This window comes from Neomonachus schauinslandi, chromosome 2 (genome assembly GCF_002201575.2).
Source record: "Neomonachus schauinslandi chromosome 2, ASM220157v2, whole genome shotgun sequence".
NCBI lineage: Eukaryota > Metazoa > Chordata > Mammalia > Carnivora > Phocidae > Neomonachus > Neomonachus schauinslandi.
In genome coordinates, this window is record NC_058404.1 from 119,311,183 (window position 1) to 119,333,261 (window position 22,079).

The window sequence follows — 22,079 nt, forward strand, 5'->3', positions numbered from 1 at the left end:
GGAGGGCAAGGGACCTCCTGGAGGAGAAAGGCATCAGAAAGAGGGCTTATGTGTCTAGGTGGTTTTGTATGATGTCACTCAGCAGCATGGCGGGGAGTCTCTGGGTCAGAATTCTAAAGAGCTGCAGCAGGTTAGGGTCTTTATAACCCAATCGGCAAGCCGATTTTAGGCACAGTTTCATAGGGTATATAAAGCAGCCAAGCTCTAAATAGCTAAAACTCTGATTAAGCTATGTTTAAAACAAATGGATGTGTAAAATTTTGATATGCCAGTGGGCTTTTGAGCTAATAAACAACCCAGGGGCCAATATACAGAGGCCTCATTTGCCTCATTCACAGGGTAACACGTAGTGATTCTCTTTATCACTTTTTTTTTGCTCTCTATTGTTTATTATATTTTACTCATTTTTGGGGTTTATTTTTATTGGCATGATTTCAGTAAACAGTTTATTGTAGTCTGCTATCTTACCACTTATTTATTATTAAAACTGCTGTAATAGGAATTTTACCTCATTCTTTGTCCCACTTAACTAAAACTGCTCTGGGTAAGGTCATCAATGACCTTCATGTTATCAATACCAGTTAATGGTTTACATTTTCTTACAGTGTATACACACGTTTAGGTAATTCAAAATGGGATATCATACATGGAATTTAGTACTTTTTTCTCTTTTTTGCTTACTCTCTCCTCTTTCTCCCACTCAAATTCCCATCTTTACCTCACCCACCCTCTCCAGACAAATAATGTCATCCTCATTAGATTTCATCCCTATTTTTCTCCACACTCATAAAATCATATACCAACATATATGCATATACACAAGACCCAAACATACATACAAGTGTGTATATATATACACAGAAATTTATTATCATATAAAGGGGTTTGGGGATTAAACATGCCATACTTCATTTTGCTTTTTTCAGTACTGCATAGAAATGCTGAGTTGATTAATATAGTTCTAATTTGGATTTTCCACTAAGATCAATGTTGAAATAAAAAACATATATAGGGACGCCTGAGTGGCTCAGTCAGTTAAGCGCCTGCCTTCAGCTCAGATCATAATCCCAGGGTCCTGGGATCGAGCCTACTTCTCCTTCTCCCTCTGCCTGCCAGTCCCCCTGCTTGTACTCTCAATCTCTCTCTCTGACAAATAAATCTTAAAAAAAAATATATATATATATATCCCCATACATACTGATTTTATTTCTGTAAGATTTCTGTGACATATATTTTTTCTAAAGTGTTACCAAGTTATTTTCCAAAAAATCTGTAACGATCCATATTTCTTATCAAGGGTACTTGCTCCCCTACTCCAAAATCCTCACCAACAATAGGTATTGTTCCTTTGATATGTGACCATCTAATGGGGTATAAAATGACAATCCTCTAATGCTTTATTTGCATTTCCTTGATTACTAGTGAGCTTGAGCATAATTTTATACATTTTGGTCATTTGGATTTACTTTTCTATGATTATGTCTTTATGTATCCACATTTTTGTGTTGTGTTTTCCTGTAAGTGCTCATTTTATAGTATATATTATCACTATATCTTATAGTATACATGTTAGTATAGTATAGATGTTAACTCTTTGTAACCCACATTGCAATTTCCTCCATATTTATATTAATATTTAACTCTACCCTTTATCACAAAAATTGTTAATTTTTGCTACATAGGTTTTCCCCATCATTAGTCTATTTTCTCTCCCTCTCCCCCAGCTCCCACTCTCTACCTTTAAAATGATTTTAAACATCATTTTATATGTCACATCAAAGCCTTTAGTGTAAATTGGGAATCCAATTTTGTTTTCTTTGAATTGAAACACACTTGTCATATATTGAATGTTCATAAATATCTGGAGTCTCAATTCTTTTCTATCAATCTTGTTTATTCTTATTTAATGCAATTGCTTTTCTTATATTAACTGACTTGAGGGGTGCCTGCATGGCTCAGTTGTTAAGCATCTGCCTTCGGCTCGGGTCGTGATCCCAGGGTCCTGGGATTGAGCCCCGTATCAGGCTCCCTGCTCAGCGGGAAGCCTGCTTCTTCCTCTCCCACTTCCCCTGCTTGTGTTCCCTCTCTCACTCTGTCAAATAAATAAAAAAAAACAAAAAAAAACCTAACTTGATTCTGATGGGTTTATAGTATATGGTGATATCTGGTGAGTAAAATTCCTCTCAATAGTCTTTTTTTTGGGGTAGAATTTTCTGACTATTCTTCTATATGAACGTTAATTTAATCCAATTTTTAAATAATCTTGGGATTCTAATGTGAATTTAATTAGATTTATATATTAATTTTATTTTTTATCTTTTTTTAGGTAGGCTCCATGCATAGTGTGGAGCCCAACGTGGAACCTGAGCTCACAACCCTGAGATCAAGACCCGAGCTGAGATCAAGAGTTGGACACTTAACTGACCCACCCAGGCGCCCATATATTATTTTAAAAGATTTATATTTTTACACTAGCAAGTTTTTTTTTCATGTGTTTAAATGTCATTCAATTTCTTTTAATAACATTTTCATAGGTACCCCCTCCATGGTCTTTTACCTTTCTTGGTAAGTTTCGCTATTGTGAATTAAATATTTTTCCCATTAGCATTTCAGGGTGCTTATTGCTACTAAATTTTGTAGATTCATCTTGTTTCCAAATACCTTACAAAATCTCTCTTTAGTTCTGTTTTTCCTAGTCTCTGTGGTTTCCTAGGTATATAATTACATCAACAGAGTTTTCTATTTTCCTATATTTATACTGATTATTTCACTTTTTAATCTTGTCACATTCACTGGATCATCCAAGAAAATTTTTAATATCATCTAATGACAGTAAGCATTCATTCCTGCTAGTTCCTGATTTTAAATGGAAGAATTTGATTTTAAATACTTGTAGGCTTTTCATAAATAACCTTCATTGTGTTTAAATAGTTTCCTTCAACTTCTATTTTACTGAAGAATCCTGATTAGGTATGGCTATTAAATCTTAGCAATAGTTCTTTCAGCATCTATTGGTATGATCATGTTTTCTTAATTCATTTATATAATTGATTGTGTTAATAGATTTACTGATCAAAATACTCAATTCCTGGAGTACAGTTCTCTTTGCCATGGTATATTAACCTTTTTTTTTCTTAACTGCTGTTTTTAGAATTTTCATTGATATGTATAAGTGAGATTGCTCTGAGTTTATGCTTATCAGCTTTTCATATTCATGTTATATAACGATATCAAATGAGTTGGGAAGTTTTTCCTATATAAAAAATTGGGGATAATTTAAATAACATTGGAATTATTTTTCTTGCAATCTTAGTACTTTTTATTTTTAAGATTTATTTGAGAGAGAGAGAGAGAGTAGGCGTGCAGGGGGGGGGGGAAGGGTAGAGGGAGAGGGAGAAAGAATCACAAGCAGACTCTGCGCCGAGCACAGAGCCCCTGAGATCAGGACCTGAGCAGAAACCAAGAGTAGGACACTTAACAGACTGTGCCACTCTGGCACCCCAAGTACTTTTTAAATTATGGATTTAAAAACTCACTTTAAACAAACTCACTTTTATGTTCTCATTTGATAATCAATCTAACATTTTAAATTTCATCTTGGGTCACTTTCCATCATTTATGTTTTTCTAGGAAATTATCCATTTCCTCTAGGTTTTCCAATGTGTTCCTTATACAGTTGTATGCAGCATTTTAAAATGAACATCATTCATCATCTTATTTCACTTCTTGGCAGCATTCAACATAGTTGAAGACTGTACTTCTAAGTTGTGAGTTTCTTAAATTTGTTGAATGGGTATTATGGATTCCTATCTTCATTGTGATAAGGCAGAGGAATATATGATGGATACTAATGGAAAATTACAGGAAATTTGAAAATTTAGTGAATTATTTCTTGACATTTTTTATTTTCTCACTAGTACAGGGTTCATCTCTGTAATTATGCAATTTACTACCCTTTTCCCCTTTTCTACATACTGGAAAATTTCAGCCTTATAAGAGATCAGGAATTTAACACTGTGGCTGATCTATTTGACAACAGTAAATACTGAATTTGACAAAAGAGAATACAGTCACAGATATACTCTTTTTATAAGCAAAGAATCAAATATTTAAACCAAAGGACAATTAGTGGGTGATGTCATCTCTGAGTAACAACATAAGTATGCCTCTTGCATACAGATTTTCAATGTCCTTCAAGACCGTAACTAATATAAAATGTCATAATACCATCGCTAATAATATGGACTACTTCTTATATTAAAATAATGCTTGCTATAACATGACTCCACTAAACTGGATTTCTGCAAAAGATAGAAGTATTCACTATCTGAACATGATAAAATAAAGTGAGCTTCCAAGGAAAGACTATCCTGACAAACTAAAACACAGCTTCAGATGATGCATAGCCAAAACAAAACAAAACAAAACAAAACAGCTACGGAAGTTCTCTGCAGTCCAACCTCTGGTGCAAAGGGACTCCATGGCCAGCAAGACAGGCAGTCACGAAACTGCGGCTGAGTGGTTTTCAAACAAGCATATTTTAACCTCCCAAAGGTGGAGGTCCTCTAACATGATTTGTGTGGTTTAAATCACTGTTCCTTTAGTTTTCCTCATACTTTAAACAAATTAAATTATGTAGTGAATTACCATCATTAAACTTGAAAAACATTTCAATTAAATGGAAGAACTTCCTGTGATAACCCTCCAAATATCCAAGAATGAGTCAAGAATGAGTCAAGGATTTCCTGCATAAATTTTCCACCTGGATAGTGCTAAACTTTTCACTATTTGAAGTGGAAACTGGTATCACCAAATGCCACACATATCCTGCCTTCTTAAACACCATATACTACCTATCTTGATTCAAATTCATCATGAAACATCACTTGTATAATCTGATCACAGAGATGCTCTCAGGGTCTGTGGTGTGCAGGATCCTATGTTAAATTCTCAAGCTGCTATGCTTTTAAAGTTCACAGTAAATTTATTGTTTGGTTCCCTCCCCTGCTATCAGTTGTTACATTTTATTGTTTACCTGCCACTAGCAAGACCCCGTCCATTCTTTTGATTTTTTTTTTAGGAGCAATCAGATAACCAAATTTATCAGAATTAGTTGTGAAGTAAGAATAAGCAGACTCTGAAGATGGGGACCTGAGGCACTCAATTCTTAGATGTTTCTGGTAGTTAATAAAATACCCACCGTAATTTAAGAACCCTATTGAACAGTAGAGTTTTAAAACTCTCTTTGCAGAGGGAGAGTCTGACAGCATGTTTCTACTGGAAAACTATAGGAATCACAATAAGGAAGGTAGAACTCTTTGGATAAGCAACTGGCTTAAGTAGCTTCCCATAAACTTATTAACAAACTAGGTTACAAAATACAAAAGCAATTCAATGAATCATCATATGAGGCATTGAATTCAAAGTTGAATTGTAAGGTGTTTTCATAATACAACTTGCTTAATTACCCATATGAATGAGTCATTAATACCTCAAGCCTGCTCAACAGTTTTGGATACTTGATATTTTTGTAATGGTAGTGCTCATTTGCTGAGTAAGGCAATGAGCAGTTCCCTGGGTAAGGAGAAGCAGGCCTCAAAACAATCACGTGACAGTGACAGAGTTGTTTCTTAAAGGTTCTAGAAACCCAAGATAAGTATTTCAAGAGCTGTTATCTTCTGTTGTAACAATTCAGAAGCAGTTACTAGATACCCACTTTTTAAAGCAGACACGACAGAATTCTGTGATTTTACAAGAGGAAGTGACAGCAACTGATAATAATGCTTATGTAAAGGGAGTCATTAAAATAACAGCTTGCTAGCAGCCCGAGGCTTCTGAAAAATCTGCACAGGTAGGAAAATATTTGGACACAGCTCTTTAACATATTTTAAAAATTGAAAATGTGGGCAGCAAAAACTATCCTGAGAGTATAGCCCTTATACTTTTGGGTGTTAAAGTTACCTTTTATGAGATAATTAATTTTCAATTCTTCATATATGTTTAGTTGACAAAATTTAAAGTTGATAATTTCATTTTAGTCTCCACATTTTTAGGAAATTTTACCTTCTCCTGTGAAATCTAAGTCTGGGAACCACTAGAATATACATGTTGTTGTGCTGCAGTAAATTAATTTTAAAGAAAAGCATTTCAGGACCACAGACCATGGAGATTCAAACTTTTGGTAAGGATGATTTTTCCCAAAGTCTTGTGATCACTAATGGAAAAATAATTGCTTCATCTGACAGTGAAGCCCCTTAAAAGTGTCAAAGAGAAGGCTGTAAGAAAGAACATCCAGAGCCATGGTGACAGCAGTGGTACATTTCTCCCTCTTCACACATGAGGAAATATTAACTATTTTGTACATACACCTTGTAAAACTTCTCAAAATCACAATTACATTTCTAACTCTAACTTTAAAATTCCTGCTGTTGGTCACAAGAGTCAAGATCAAAGATCACACAATAGAACCTATTGACATTACATGTAATAAATTACAAATCTAAGTACAGGACTTAGTTCAGGGTCTCGTGTATACACGTGCTTTTAGCTTTGATTATTATAGGGAGAATTAAATATGTCTGCCTCCTGTATCTTCTTTCTATATAAAAAAGACACAGTAAACTGACAGGATTGTACCTTTCATAGACAGACTTAAGGACAGCTATTAATGTAAGAACTATAATATACAATAAAACTAAATAGACTTAGGCTAAAAAATTATAAAAGTTTTAAAGATTCTCCAGTAAGTTTATTTTGCAACCTTTTTGTATTTTATGTTTTACTGGCTTACACTGTTACAAAGAGGAAAACGTATACGGTTTTGAACACTGATTTATCATTTTAATATGAATTCAGATATACTTTATGTTTATTTCTAATTAACCTTCAAATTGCAGCAGCTCAGGAGTTTAGTATAAGTATTCTTGCCACCTCATCCCACCTTGTCACTGAGTCAAAGAGTTCAAGATACTTTTACAAAACACACACCTAAACAAACACAAACAAGCCTTTTGTAAAGTAAACAAAATTTTTATAATGTAAATAACTGTTCCTTTTTGGAACTTTCTATATCCAGTTCATGTCTTTTCTGAAATTGGGATATTCACACTTATTAGACACAGTCTTTATAAAGCAAAGCATTTATCTTTCTAAAAACTCAAGTAATTCTTGAGAGCAATATTTTTCTTATTGATCTGAAAAGAAAGGAGTGGGGACAGCCAAGAGGAAAAATCACTTCAAATGATCAAAACAGAAGGGGACTGAAAAATATTTAATAGTGTATGTAGGGAGAAAAACTTTAAATGTAGATTCTATAGAACATATTGATATTCAAAGGAATAGCTTTGGGCCCACTGCCAAAAACAGATTTTTCTCAGTTAAAACCAAGAGTGTTGGTTTTATTTAGGAAGATACATTAAGTCTTTGAAGTAAGAATGAAAGTGTTGTACAATTTAATTTCTATATAAATGACTGTTTGAATATACAAAGTATCAAATATAAACAGTAGTGTAGCAAGAAAATAAATTGGCAGCAATAATTACTCAACCAGTAGCAATAATTAAGACCACCATTTGAAAGCTCTACACACAAAGAATGAAAAAATATTGTTGTAAGATTTTACAGCACACAACTAAATTCAATCCTAATTCATTACTATTATACTTCTTTCTTCTTCAGTATTAGTGGACCCACATTATCTCCTGTCAATTCATTGTGTTTATTATGTGAACCATCACAGGCAGGAAACTAGAAAGGAAAAAGAATTACAAGTGTTATTTTAAAAATGATTTAACAAGTAGGAATATTTGTGAAATGCTCTTATAAAGAAGTATATAACTTTCAAAAAAAATCATCAGATAGCTTTCCTGAGTAATGTATATTCTGCATCTAACCTAACTCATTCCAATCTCACAGCAAATCTAACAATTTTAAATAATGTATTATTTGACATAGATTTTATTTTATCTTGAATTATTCCAAGAGTCAATAAAACAGGTTTAAAGGGGGATCAAAACAAGCCCTTGTTCTCTGTGGAACCCCAAATTAGAGCTCACCTCTTCATTTATTTAAATTAGAAAAGAACGTACAGTTGACCCTTGAACAACACAGGTTTGAACTGTGCGGGTCCACTTAACTGTGGATTTTTTTTTCAATAAACACAGTCCAGTACTGTAAATGAATTTTCTCTTCCTTATGGTTTTCTTACCATAGGAAGATAAAATTTCTTATTTTTTCTCTAGCTTACTTCATTGTAAGAATAAAGTACGTAATACATCTAACATACAAAGTATGTGTTAACTGACTGTTTATGTCATCAGTAAGGCTTCTGGTCAACAGTAGGCTATCAAGTTTTGGAGCCAAAAATTATACCCAGATTTGACCATGCAGGGGGTGGCTGCCCCAACCGCCACATTGTTCAAGAGTCGATTGCAACTTAAATTCAAAATACATTATTTCATGTTTTCTTACTATAAAACTCACACTTACTATAAAATTCTTGAAAAAAATTTAAAAATGCATTTTAAAAAAATTCACTCATAAGTTAAAATAATCATGATTTTGATCTATTTTTCTTCTGCCTTTACAATGTGTATTCCTTTTTTAAAAAACAAAATTGGGATCATACTGTACTGTGCTTTTCTTATTAATTACATCATGCTCTCATGTCATTAAAACAGTCTTTAAAAACATGATTTGTAATAGCTTCCTAATATCCCATAATTTGTATTATACCATACTTTAATCATTTCCATTATCAGATCCAAAACTTTGCTATTACAAAAAAATGTTGTGATGAACACTACCGTACTTAAAACTTCAAATAACCTATGATCATAGTACTAGAAGAAAACAGATCTCACCAGCCACTTATAATACTCATCACACCATACTCCTTATTATTTCCACATTAAAAGTCATCCATAATTATAGGTGCCATTTATTAGCTCATCTATATATAAGGTACTGTACATACAGCATCTCACTAAATCCTAAAAAATGTCTATGATGGTAACATATTATCAGGGGAAAAAAAAACCCTGAACATCAGAGATTAAAGATTAAGTAACCTGCCCAACCAAAGTCATACTATCAGTGGCAGACATCAGCTCTGAAGCATCAGATTTCTATCCTTCCTTGCTGCTGTAACATTTCTAATGTAGGTAAGTATCCATCATAAAATGCAAACTTTAACTTAGGCATATAGATTTTCAGTACTGAACCCTGTGGAAAAACCGTTCATCTCCCAGAACCTCAAAACTGATGATTTAAGAAGCAGAACAACTTTAACTGCATGGTATTAGAGTACATGGGAGTGCACATCTTACCGTCTTAGAACGCCAACACCTACAGTAAGCTGCTTTGGTGAGACACAGATCTTCAATGTTTATTTCATTCACCACTTTGGGATTTTCCTTTTGTATTTTAAGATTAATCAAGCTATCCTTCTGTTGTTTTTTCTTCGGGAGGAATGGACGAATTGCAAGGTAGCCAAGTAGTGCAAGTACACCAAGGAAAGGCAGTAACCGAAGCCATTCTGAAACTGAACACGTACAGATTTAACAGTGCGCGGCCCTCTTGTAACAGAGCTCAAACAGCATGTGTCGTCCTTGAGCTTACTCTTTACCTATTCTTTACTTCTCACGTTAATCTCAAAACTAACTTATCTATAACACTATGTATAAGTAACACAATCAAGCCCCCTATACCTGAGACCACCTTGTTTTATCTGTGGGCTAACTTAAAACTTGTAAAACTGGAACACGTAACTTTTGAGAAATAGATCCTGTGTCAAATATCCTATTTCATTATCCTCACACTAAGTATATTTGTGTTTATCTTTGTTTTTATTTCAGGAATAATGATCACCACAATTACAAACAAGAGTGATATATTTTATAGGTTTAGAAAACATTTCCTCCATGTCTAAGATCATGTAACAGGGGTGCCTGGGTGGCTCAGTGGGTTAAGCGTTTGCCTTCAGCTCAGGTCATGATCCCAGGGTGCTGGGATTGAGCCCCGCATGGGCTCCTTGCTCAGTGGAGAGCCTGCTTCTCCCTCTCCTCCGGCTTGTGCGCGCGCTCTCTCTCTCTCTCTCAAATAAATAAATAAATAAAATCTTAAAAAAATACCATATAACAGAATGCCCAAGAAAGAATGTTTTTACCCTCGATTTAGGATTTCAGACAGAACATGTCTTCAATGCTTTAATTTACATTTTTGGTAAGACATAGTCATTCCTTAAGAAATGTTGTCCAAAAGCTATTATTTTAAAGAACTAACTGAAATTTTCATACACTGAATGTTCTCATTATTGGATACATCTTATTCCCTAAGTGTCCGTTAAATGCCTTAGGAGTACTAAGTACTGTCTTGGGTGGGGGGGGGAGGAGGTTAGGGAATGTAAGTAAATAAATAAAATGGTCCCTAGGTCTATGAAGACAAACACATAAGGAAACCAAGATAAACATTTCAGCATGAGTTTATCAAATGCTGGCTAGTGCCATGCCTCTGCAGAGAATCCTTTGTTCTTAAAATGTTATCCTTTGACAATCTTCAGAGTGCTTACCTGATATCTTGCTAAGCACTGTGTAGAAACAGCTTAGTCAAGAAAAAGAGAAAAACTAAAGATTATGTGCCAAGGCATGCTAATTAATGTTAACAGACTATGCTAAAAGTACAACTGTATTACCTTATTTAACTCTGTTAAGCTGTGTTAGTTCAAACAGCTGTATTTGGTAGGTACCATTATTATTCCCATTTTTCATGTGGGTAAACTACAGCTTAATAAGCAGGTTTAGTGCAGGACAATAAATCCATAACCTGTTCTCAATCACCACGAATCAAATCTAACAGATGTAAAATTTTATCTGTTCTACTCTTGGTAAAACTATTCCCAGAGATAACTGTTCTTACTATTCAAGTATTAAAAGAAAAGGAATAATTTCTGTGGGCTCTGGGCTACTGGGGTAGTCCCTAGGTGTCTAGTACTTAGCCCTGGGTGATGAGGGCAGGAGAAATACTGGGTGCTATGTGAGAGGGAGATAAAGGAGGTGGTTGGTTTGCATATGAAAAGTGTGTTTACAGGCAGGTTGTTTACTATCTCTAGGAATTAGCTACTCCTGGGAAGGTGCAGGTTATTCTTGGCCCCCAAGTTGTCAAAGCATCATAAAATATAGAAAATAAAAAACACGTTTAATATACAGATACAGCTATTAACTTTAAACACATTTAAATTAAATAAAATTCAAAATTCAGTTTCCAAGACAAACTAGTTACATATCACCAGCTCAACAGTGACATGGTACCAGGAGCTACTATATCTGACAGCCAGAGATCATTTCCATCATGTTTTTTGGATGGCACTGCTATAAACCATTGTTCAATAAAGCAACATCTCTATAGCATAGCATGGCTGCTTTGACAGCTTCAGCACCCATCTCTTACGTATTTGAAGCCACCCAAAGCTACTACCTAGTAGCTGCGTTCCTGTGTTCTTTGCCTAAGGAACTCCTTCTGTCTTTCTACCTCTAGTCTATTGGACTAATTTGTGTAGACTCCTCAAGATTAGGGTCAAATATTGCCTTCTCCAGAAGTCTTCCTTGATTTCACAAAGCAAAATCAATCACTTCCTCCTGTACTTCCAAACCCTTTTTCCTCATGTTTCTTTTATCACACCACTGTCTGTCATCTGCTTATAAAGCTGACTCATAAGCCTATAAGAAAAGGAGGTATGTCCTTACTACTCTCCCTGACACAAAGTAGATACCTCATAGGTGTTTCATGAATGACTTGAATGAATGCAGAACATAAATGTCAGTCCCTTTCTCACTCACCACATAGTACTGTAATTATTTATTTACACTTATCTTCTAGATCTGGCAATGAATGTCTGACATTGCTATTGACCCCAACACCCAGTAAAATATTTTGAAGTAGTATTCAGTAAATGTTTATTAAATGTAGAGTAACTTTAAGTATTATTCTGTATATTACAAAATTAAAAAGTCATGAGAGGTTAAATGACTCAAAGTCAAAAAGTAAATAAATAAGAATTTAAAGATGAAAACTGTCACTTAGATTCCTAAGTTTAGCATTTCCTCTCCTAGCCCACAAATCTCAGAGAATAAATGGCATTAATACTTTTAAAAATCTACTTCCAAAAATGTTGTTCTTTCAACATACCTAATTCCTCGGTAAAACATTACTCTGTGGTAATATGGTAATAAAAAGTACTATTATCTCCTACAACCAAGTAATAACTGATACAACAGTCCGAGTGCAATCAACTTTTTGAAGGTGATAAACTTCAGTTTAACTACAGAAAAGCTTAATAACGAAAAATAACAACAGCCTATGAAGCTTAATTAAATCACTTTAAATATATTTTAATATATTTAATAGAATTAAATCACTTAAATATATTTTTAGTGAACAAATATGAAATACAGAAAAATGAAACAAGAAATTTAAAAAAATTTTAAGAATAGCTATTTCCTATGAACCTGCTTGATATATGTTGAGCTATCACAGATATTTTAGATATTCTGAGGGGAAAACTATCACCTCCTGTTAGGTATAACGTATATTTTGTACAGTATATTTTTTATTTTTATGGTTAAGAATTATCAAAAATAGCATTTATTTTACAAAATTTAGAAAAGTATAAAAAATAACTTTAATCCTATCAGTCAAGAGTTGGTAACATTTTACTTTTGTTTTTTTTGCTCTGTAAATACACGTTTTAGATACTTAAAAGCCAAAACTGAGACCATGTTGTATATACAGTCCATATCTTAGTTTTTTCACTTTATATGAGGAACATTTCCCAATTTCTTAGCGTCATTTGGAAACATGAATTTTAATGGCTACATCCATCCATCATGTCCCCCAATCAATGTAAGATCTACAAAAGCAGACACCTTATTTGTCTAGGTCACCATTATATCCTCAGTGCCTAAATAATGCTTGCTTCAACTTATTTTATATTGAGTCCTAATTTATAGTTTAGCCTGTTGAGCTTTGAGTTAAGTGTTAAATTTGATGAGTTTTTACAACTATATAGACCTATAAACACCACCTAAAGCAAGATACAGGGTATTTCCATCACTCTAACAAGTTTGCTCTTTTACAATCCCCTCTTTCTGAGTTCTCTCGCCAATTTATGTACTTAATAGATATTACTGAATTAAGAAATCTGATCTCTTTGCTATTCTTAAACAATTCCTTTTTAGTTTTTTACTATACAGTAAGTACCCATGACGTGGAGACAACGTGCTAATGCAAGTGTAGCGGCCTTATTTGTCTCTATGTACCCAGTGCTCTCAGTACAGTGCCTGGCACAAGAGCAGGATTTCAATACCTAACAAATTCAGTTTATCTGTTGTATAAATCCAGATTTTCATATACTCGGAATTAGGTTTCTTTGGTCTATAAATCAGAACAACATACCTCATTCATTTGTTCAACAATACAAGTACCCACCACATCCCAAATATTGCATTAGGTGCTGGGGATTCGGGCTGACGAATAAGGTCCCTGCTTTCATAAGGTACACATTTTAGAGGAGAAGATAACCACAAACAAGTAAACAAATAAATAAGCAAGATAATTTTAGACTATAATAAGAGCTATGAAGGAAACAAACAGGATGATAAAAGAAAGAAAGAGACTATCCTAGGGGCAAAGCAGTAGACTGACTGCCACTTCAGGTAAAGGAGACAGGAAGGGAAGAAAGCTCTTTAAGCCAAGACCCAAAGGAAAAGCTGGGGGCTTAAAGACTTGAGTAAAGAAATTTGAAGGCACAAGGAAGAGCGCGTGTAAAGAGACTTCCAACTTCATTGAACTGTTGGGAGGAATGAACGAATGAAGTTGGAAACCACTCTGTAAAACCTATTGAGCACTATGCAAAAGAAAGCTACTAATGCATTCTGCCCTGAAACTACAGTTATGTAAATATCGGTCTCCTCACCCACTCTCTATCCTCTAATAGAGACTTATACAAGCCAAGACCTCAATGAATTTTGACTGAATTGAGTCTGTACTCCATTAAACTGGTATTTAAGGTAACTGCCATTAGGTATGCACTTGTTTGCCTTTGTTCAAGGCTTAGGAATGATAACAGTGTAAGTTAAAGGACAAAAATTCTTCTTAAAATAGTTAAGAAAAAAACTTTAAGAACCCTCAAGAAATATAAAACCTCACAGATTAGGTGATATGACAGGTGAAGATACAAAAATTACAAGACACAGTCCCTACCCCAAAGAAGCTTTTCATCTAGTAAGGAATACAGATCTATAAAAAAGGATTACAGTACTGTACAGTATGTGCAATTGTAAGTGAGGAGTACAGAAGACATGATTAACTCTGTAGGGATGAGCAGACTTTACAGAGAGGATCTGGCACCTAACCAGAGTTCTGAAAGATGAGTAAGAGTATAGGAGTCCACAGGCTTATGGGAAGAGGGGCTACATTTCACACAGAAGACACAGCATAGGTAGAAGCACAGAGATACGAGGTGCATGAAAAGTAAGTGCCGCAATACTGCTGGAATATGATGAAACAGGAGGGACTGTAGAGGTGATCAGGTGCCAGATGATAAAGATCAACAGGGTGGGGTGCCTGGGTGGCTCAGTCGGTTAAGCGTCTGCCTTGCGCGCAGGTCATGATCCCAGGTCCTGGGATGGAGCCTGCTTCTCCCTCTCATTCTGCCTGCAGCTCCCCCTGCTTGTGCTGTCTCTCTCATTCTGTGTCAAATGAATAAAATCTTAAAACAAACAAAAAAAACCAACAGGTATGTAATAATCTACTCTGTACATAAAAGGGAACCACTGATATCTCTGAATATTAATGTAAATGGAAAGCTATTCATTTATGAAATCAGATGGAATTATGGTATCAGATGGAAGATGGACTTGTGGAGAGACAGAGGTCGGAGCAGAGAGAGCTGGTAGTGTGAGGACAAGATGCAAGACAGTGTTAGAAATCCACTGAAATAATCCCCCCAAAAATCATGCAAACTTATACTAAGGCAGTGGCCATTAAAGTAAAGAGGACAAATGGATTCCCTAAAACTGCCTGAACAGTGTATGTGTGCATGCATTTTTTGAGGAGATAGTCTGATGCTTTCATTGGGAATACTGAGTAGGTCTGTGATCAATCTGCACTTGCCTTGAAACTTAAGAACTACGAACTCAGGAAGTAAAATCAATAGGATTGGGTGAGTGATCAAACATAGAGGAAGCGAGGCTCCTTCATGATTCCCAAATTTCTGGTTTCATTGTCTGGATGGATGGAGATACTGGTCTCTAATTTAAAAACAAAAGAGAACATAAGAAGAGCAATTTTAAGCAGGAAAATACCAGAGTAGTGTTGTAGAAGAAAGGGGAAAAGATGAGGTGTTGACATCCTTAAAGAACATAAGGGAGAGACTAAAGGTCAATAGTTACCAGCAAAAAATTAGGGATACTGATGGATGGCACAAGTCATAGCTTTCTTTCAAACAGTGTAGTAGTCCAGTGTGGAAGCTGCTCTGCAGAGACCAAAAGATGCCAACTCTCTCTGCCCCCTCATCCCAGAAAGACAAGGAAAGATAGAGAAAGAAAAGATACCACTGAGAGAGCTACAGGCAGGGGAAGTGACTTCCTCAGGGAGAGCTCTGTTTCATTTAAGGCAGGGAGGTGCATCCATGAAAAATTATGAAGTAGACAAGCCAAGAGTAGAAGATAACAGTGTGAGAGACCAAGGGTTGGAGAGCGTGGGGTGTAGGTACTTTTGGCTATAATTAAGTCAAGTACATGCAACTGGCTGACCTCAACATTCAATCCACTAAAAAGGTACCCATTTAGGCAACATTTTGCTTACTCATTTGAATGTAAAAAGCTTAAATTTCCTTAAAATTTTTCCTTTATTTCAAAAAAAAATTTTTTTTTACTTAAGACCTTCTTCCTCTACCAGTGAAATTTTCCTCTTTCCAATTTTTTTAAAACACCTGTTTCTAAGTTAAAAAAAGAAAAACCAGACCACACTAATACTAAAATACCAAGCAGAGTTCTAAATGTGTTTTGTAATATTCTACTTCCCACTATTAAGATAAACAACAGACTAAGAAGGTAGAGTGAAACAACCGGTACCCTCAGAGAAACAAAATCTACACAGAAAAGAACATTTCAAAGCAACCTGAGTAGCAAACAATTTTAACGTGAATTTTTTGAAAGTTTAGACACTGTTAAAAGAAAGTATCTGCTCAGAGAAATAGAATTCAGTTTAAGACAGGGGAGGTTCAAACTTTTATAAAGACAGGCTACCTATCACACCATATTCCTGACCAAGATATATAAACAAATACTGTTTTTATCATCTGTAAAAGCACACATAGACACACACAGATCTCAATGAGGAATTATATTCTTAGAAACTAGGACAGACTTTTGCCTTCTCAAAAGGTGGCATATATTGATACTATTAAAATAATGTTGGGAACATGGTTGCTGATAAATTTAATAACATATTTTCTTGGTAAGTAAGACACAGAAATGATTTCTATTTCTGAACTGTAAAAAGAGGAAAGTAAAATATTTTCAAGGGACGGTTTTACTATTACCACTTAAAATCTAATACAGACTGTTCAGGACCAAAGGCCAATAAAATGAAATTAATGATCAATTTAAAGACCTTTTTTCCCCTCATTATTATGAATAGAACAGTGTTTTGGTATCTAGTACATTTCCTGGACCAAGTACTTAATAAATACCTGATGACTTGAGAAATTTTACACTGCAAAGTAGTTAGATGGCAGAAAATGTTTTAATGAGACCGAAATTGTTCTCCACAAAGGCTAGTATAATCTTTGATTCTTTAATTACACTGACTTAAGTAGAGTTGGTCTAACTAGAAAGAGGGAAAAAACTTTTATAGTCCTATAGGAACTATGTAACTATTTTCCCAAATTCTCAAACACAGCTTTTTAAGATAAAATTCTTTGATGTTTTAGAAATAATATTTACATATTAATAAATGCAACTTTCTAGTTTGAACTTAATAATTTCTTATATATCTCTACTGAGAAAATCACTTTTTGTTCCATTTCTTTAAAAAAAAAATTGTGGTACATTTTACATACAATAAAATAAAACAAATCTTAGGTGTTTAGCTCTGAGCTGTGACAAATATACCCCAGTAGCCTCCACTGAAAATGTAAAAACATGCAAAATACTCCATTACCCAAGAAAGTATTCTCCTGTCCTTTTCTAGTCTATCTTCCCACCACTGATGTCTACACCCAAAGCTTTTTCACTCAACATAAAGTTTTTGAGATTCATCCAGTGGATCAGTAATCCATCCCCTTTTATTGCTAACCAGTATTCCACTCTGAATATACTATAATTTATTTATCCACTCTCCTGTTGGTAGATATTTTGGTTGCTTCCAGTTTGGGGCTATTAAAAATAAGGCTGCTATACACACGCTTGTAGAAGTCTTCTTATGGATATAGGTTTTCAACCCTTTTCCACTTCTAAATTATTCATTCAAAATTGGCCCTTTCTGGATAAACAGAGCTAATGCCTTTAAAGCTGTCAGCTCTGACATGTTTGTGCTACTCTGGAAAAGATATTGTCTTGGGATTCACTGCTTTATCTTTAGGAGCAAAACCGTTATGTTTCAAAGAAGCAAACAGGGTCAAGGAGGGAAGAGCTACTATATTCAAAGTTTCATAGCAAGCTTTTAAATCTAGAAGTAAACTGCTCATGACTTTTGAATAGGAAGATTTTGTTGTTGTTCTATTTTAAACATAGAAAGCTTTTTTTAAAAAGGTCAAAGTATTAGAATATACTTCCAAAGGGCGGAATCATACAAATTTATCTTAAAAGACTCACTGTTAAACATGTGACCTAAACAAAAAGAGATCAGTTGTTTCTGATAGATAAGGACTGTTTGTAAATACTGTATGGTGATTAAGGATCTCCAAGTGTTTACTAAGAATGCAGAGTCATCATGAGAGAACCAACTGCTTTAAAAAAAACCACTAGAGGGGCGCCTGGGTGGCTCAGTCGTTAAGCGTCTGCCTTCGGCTCAGGTCATGATCCCAGGGTCCTGGGATCGAGCCCCACATCGGGCTCCCTGCTCGGCGGGAAGCCTGCTTCTCCCTCTCCCACTCCCCCTGCTTGTGTTCCCTCTCTCGCTGTGTCTCTCTGTCAAATAAATAAATAAAATCTTTAAAAAAAAAAAAAAAAAAACCACTAGATGAAAATAGGGAAGAAAAAACAGGCAATAACGTAAGCTGTAACTTTGTTCTAATTTTCAGATAGAAAATGGAAACACTTTTGGTTTCCTAGACATTCTAAACATTTGCTGAAAAGTGATCTTCTAGGTTACTTCAACAAAAGTCTAAGTATGGATTCTATAAGTAGCTCAATCAAGACAGATAAATGTAATTAGCTATTACAATCTATTCCGAAGGGAAGACTCAGAGTGGAAATTGGTCAGTGGGAATCTTAGTCCATGGTGCTCCAAAACAAATTCTGCAACTGTTATACTGTCTTTGTCCAGTATGAAAGAGACTACCTCATTTGTTCATAAAGCAGTTATTACAAACATGTTTCCTAATAAGCAATACAATGAGAACTAAAGTACAGACACATTGTAAAGGAACTTAGGTACATGTTTTTAAGATATTTATCAGAGTTGTCACTATTTCTGAGAATCAGTCCTTACTTTAAGAGAAAGTTACTATATGTTATTGATTTAAGGGAGAAAAGGTTTAGGCTGAGGTTCCTTAATGCCTTTAGTAGGAATTAAATATTTGTTGACAGTGGAAATCTTCAAGAAAAAAAAAATATGTTTCTAAAATCTAGCCACTCAATCAAATTATATACTTTCTATCTGTTCCAACTAAACTCTATTTACAGAAAATTGAAACTAATATAAAACCAGCCACCACTGGAATCAACACACAAAATTCAGATTATACTGGACTGGGGTAGGAGTAAGGGGACTTCTTTCTTTCCTGTTAAAAACTTGGCAGTTAATTTGGGCAAATTATTAATATAAGTTGACAACTGGAAAATAATGGCACAAATGGAAAATAATGTCACAAAATAATCATATTCTTCTGATCTGGTATTACCATTTTGGTGAATACGTTCAAGGGTATAATTCAAAGGAGAAAAAAAAAAACCCCTAACAACTGGTATAGGGCTACTTACCACTGAACATTATGAATAAAATCTATACACGCACAAACATTCCAAATTTCCAGCTGCGGGGGAATGGTTAGGCCTACCGTGATGTTAGTCTAAAATAGGATTATATAGTTGCTAGAAAAAGATAAGGAATATATTAAAATATGGAAAGTACTAAAGTAAAAGCAATGATAAAGGGGAAAAAAGTCAAAATTTTATAGAACTGCAGAAAATCTATCAGAATAATAGGATCAAAAGAAAACTTTGATGTTTCTAAATACTTGACTTGAAACATTTTTTTTTCATTTTATGTTACTTTTATGCTGATTATGATATTTAGATGTTTCTTTTAATGTTAATTATTCAGTTACCATGCTTTCTATTCAATTACATGTTTCCTACTAAGCCATAAATCAAAGAATCTCTAGGTTTGGAATGTCATCTAATTTACCTCATCTAAATCTGTCTACTACCCAACTCTGCCTTTTTTTTTTCTTTTTAAATACTATCCCTTCTTTAGGGATAGTATTATCTTAAAATACAAAAAACAACCAAAAAGAAGCCTTCTGTGTGTTGGGGCTGAAATCTACCTCCAAATAATTTTCACTAATTTGGTCCTAGTTCTGTCTTTTGGTCTACACAGAATAAATCTATTCTTCTTCCACCAGTAAGCCTTCCAAATGCTATGTTTCATGTCAGCTACCATAGAACTCCGGAACGCTCCAGGCTAAGCAACCCTATTTATCTCAAAATTATCGTAATTCATGTTTCATTCCCTGACATTCAGGACCTATGAGTTCAAAGTTTGCCGAATCAATATGGTTTTTCCCCCCTCACCGTCCTAATCAGTCTCAGTCTGGTTGACAAATACCCCACTTACACTGCAACACCCAAAACCCTACAAAATCTTCCAAGTGTTAACTGCATTACGGAAATTTCCTCCTTTAGATGTAAAATCCTCAGTTGTGGGTTCTTTTTTTTTTTTTTAAGAAGGGATCTTAAAAACAGAATGTTAACATATATTCATTAAATTTCCTTATCTAACATTTGGTCCATCGTACTAGCCTTTGAACACCTGGCTAACTTATCTTTCCTCAACTCGTTACCTTAACTACCTCCAGGCCCACAGTAATGGAGATGACCTCAAATGCCCCCGGGGTAGTTCAAGTCCTCCCTATGGGAGTGGAGGTTAGTCTCCAATTTTGCTACCGAATAAAACTGCCATACACATATTGCGTGTATGGCTGTGTTTCTCTCCCCGCCCCGCCCCCCCAAACACTCACACGCTGTGGGTTAAACCCCGCTGAGAGCTGGGAATGCCTGATTCACAGTGCCTTAGATAACGATGACTTATCCTACTTTAACATAAACAACCACACTGCAGCGAGCGATGAGAGATGAAAGATATAGGCCCGCTACCAACTCAGCACTTTCTCTACAAAAACCTGGTCTCCCATCACGAAAGGACACGGAAGAGCCACTAGGACAAGGACGAGAAGAAGAATCACTCGCGCTCCAAAGCGGCTGTGCCGGCGCGCGCCCCCAACCTCTGCGCACAGGGTCACGGGGTCATGCGCCACACGCCAAGCCCCGCCCCGCCCCTTGGCCCGCGGAGGTTTAGACCACCCCCCACTCCCACCTTGGGCAACTTGCAAGCAGGGGGACTGGCCGAAGGCGGGGATTACCTGTGAGCCGGGCGAACCCGGTAACGCTCTCGGGGACAGGGAGCCGCTTTAGATACGCCGGCAGCTGCACCTTCACGATGCGGGCCACGCTCTCCAGTACCATCCTCGCCAGCAGCGTCCACTCCCTCCCAGCCCGCGCCGTTCTCCGGCCGAGCTGTCGCGCCTGCGCCGACAGCGGAAGCGGCCGGCGGGCGTCGCGGCCTGGGTCTCGCGGCGGGCTGGAGGGGGCGGTGCTGGGGGGGGCCCTCGGAGGAGAGGTTGACCTGCTGGGCGCCGATTGGCAGCGGGCGAGTGACGTGCGCGCCCCGCGGACGCCAAGGGGGTGCGCGCGGCCGCGAGGTGCGGAGCAGCGGGAGTGGATGAGTAACAAGGCCCTCCGTGGGATTTCGGTTTTGAAGAGGGCCTGTGTTCACGTTGGGCCTTTTACATCTGTAGACGCTCGAGGCCAGCAGAAAGGATACTGTGTCCGATGAGATAAAGCATGTGAGAGTGCTTTGCAACCGGAAAGTGCCTTTCAAAAGTGAGTTTCTCCTGGCGTCGCTTTTTACTTCGGCCCCTCTCGTCCCGGCCCCTTCTTCCCGGAACCGGTCGGGTGCCATGGCCCTAGGATTGCATACTCACCAAGAGCACCCTCCCCAGCTACCCGGCGGTGCCTAACTCCGTTCCCTCACCCCTACAAGCCAGGTTTTTAAAAAAGAAGTGAAAATACCTAAACGACTAACTGCTTAAAGCTAACTACTCGGCAGTTTTGTGCAACCCTGACTGGTTGTTTTTTGTTTTTTTTTTCTTCTCCTTAGATATGACCCGTGATAGTCCTTTAGATACTTTCGGTTCCTTCTGCAGATCTTTTTTCTTTTTTCAGTTAACTAAAACTAGGAAAGTGGTAAAAGAATATAAACCTTTCAAGTGACTTTTATGTTGTAGGATTTCTGCTACAAGCTAAAGTATCCGTGAAGATCTTTAAATTTAATTGTTTACTAATAACTTTTTAAAAAATGAAGAAAGGAGACAGCTTCACTTCCTTGCAGCGCTTTCCTTGACATGACTTTCCTATTTTTACTGAAGTGTGAAATATCCGAAGTAATGCACTTGCTGATTGCATGTTGTGTATGTGGTGTGCTGTCTTAATACAGTGCCTCCTTACCGTTCTGAACTCGACCTGACCAATAACCTACAATACCAACGAACTGCTCATGGTGCAGTATTTCATTTTGTG

At 36.2% G+C, this 22,079-nt stretch overlaps 1 protein-coding gene across 1 annotated transcript; it reads right to left on the reverse strand.

The window, feature by feature from the left end:
- Positions 1-6,631: 6,631 nt before the first annotated feature.
- Positions 6,632-21,211, reverse strand: CISD2 (CDGSH iron sulfur domain 2). The gene is made up of 3 exons (XM_021680413.2): positions 20,864-21,211; positions 9,327-9,541; positions 6,632-7,746 (listed from the first exon to the last, which is right to left on the reverse strand). Exons 1-3 carry the CDS (start codon positions 20,964-20,966, stop codon positions 7,657-7,659), a joined length of 408 nt encoding a protein of 135 aa, XP_021536088.1. The 5' UTR covers positions 20,967-21,211; the 3' UTR covers positions 6,632-7,656.
- Positions 21,212-22,079: the final 868 nt, after the last annotated feature.

Coding starts and splice junctions, on each gene's coding strand:
- CISD2 (XM_021680413.2), bottom strand. CDS start 20,966: ATGGTACTGGAGAGCGTGGCCCGCATCGTGAAGGTGCAGCTGCCGGCG. Junction 9,542..20,863: donor CGGGTTCGCCCGGCTCACAG/GTAATCCCCGCC, acceptor GTACGTGTTCAG/TTTCAGAATGGCTTCGGTTA. Junction 7,747..9,326: donor GGTGTTGGCGTTCTAAGACG/GTAAGATGTGCA, acceptor TTTCCTTTCTAG/TTTCCTGCCTGTGATGGTTC.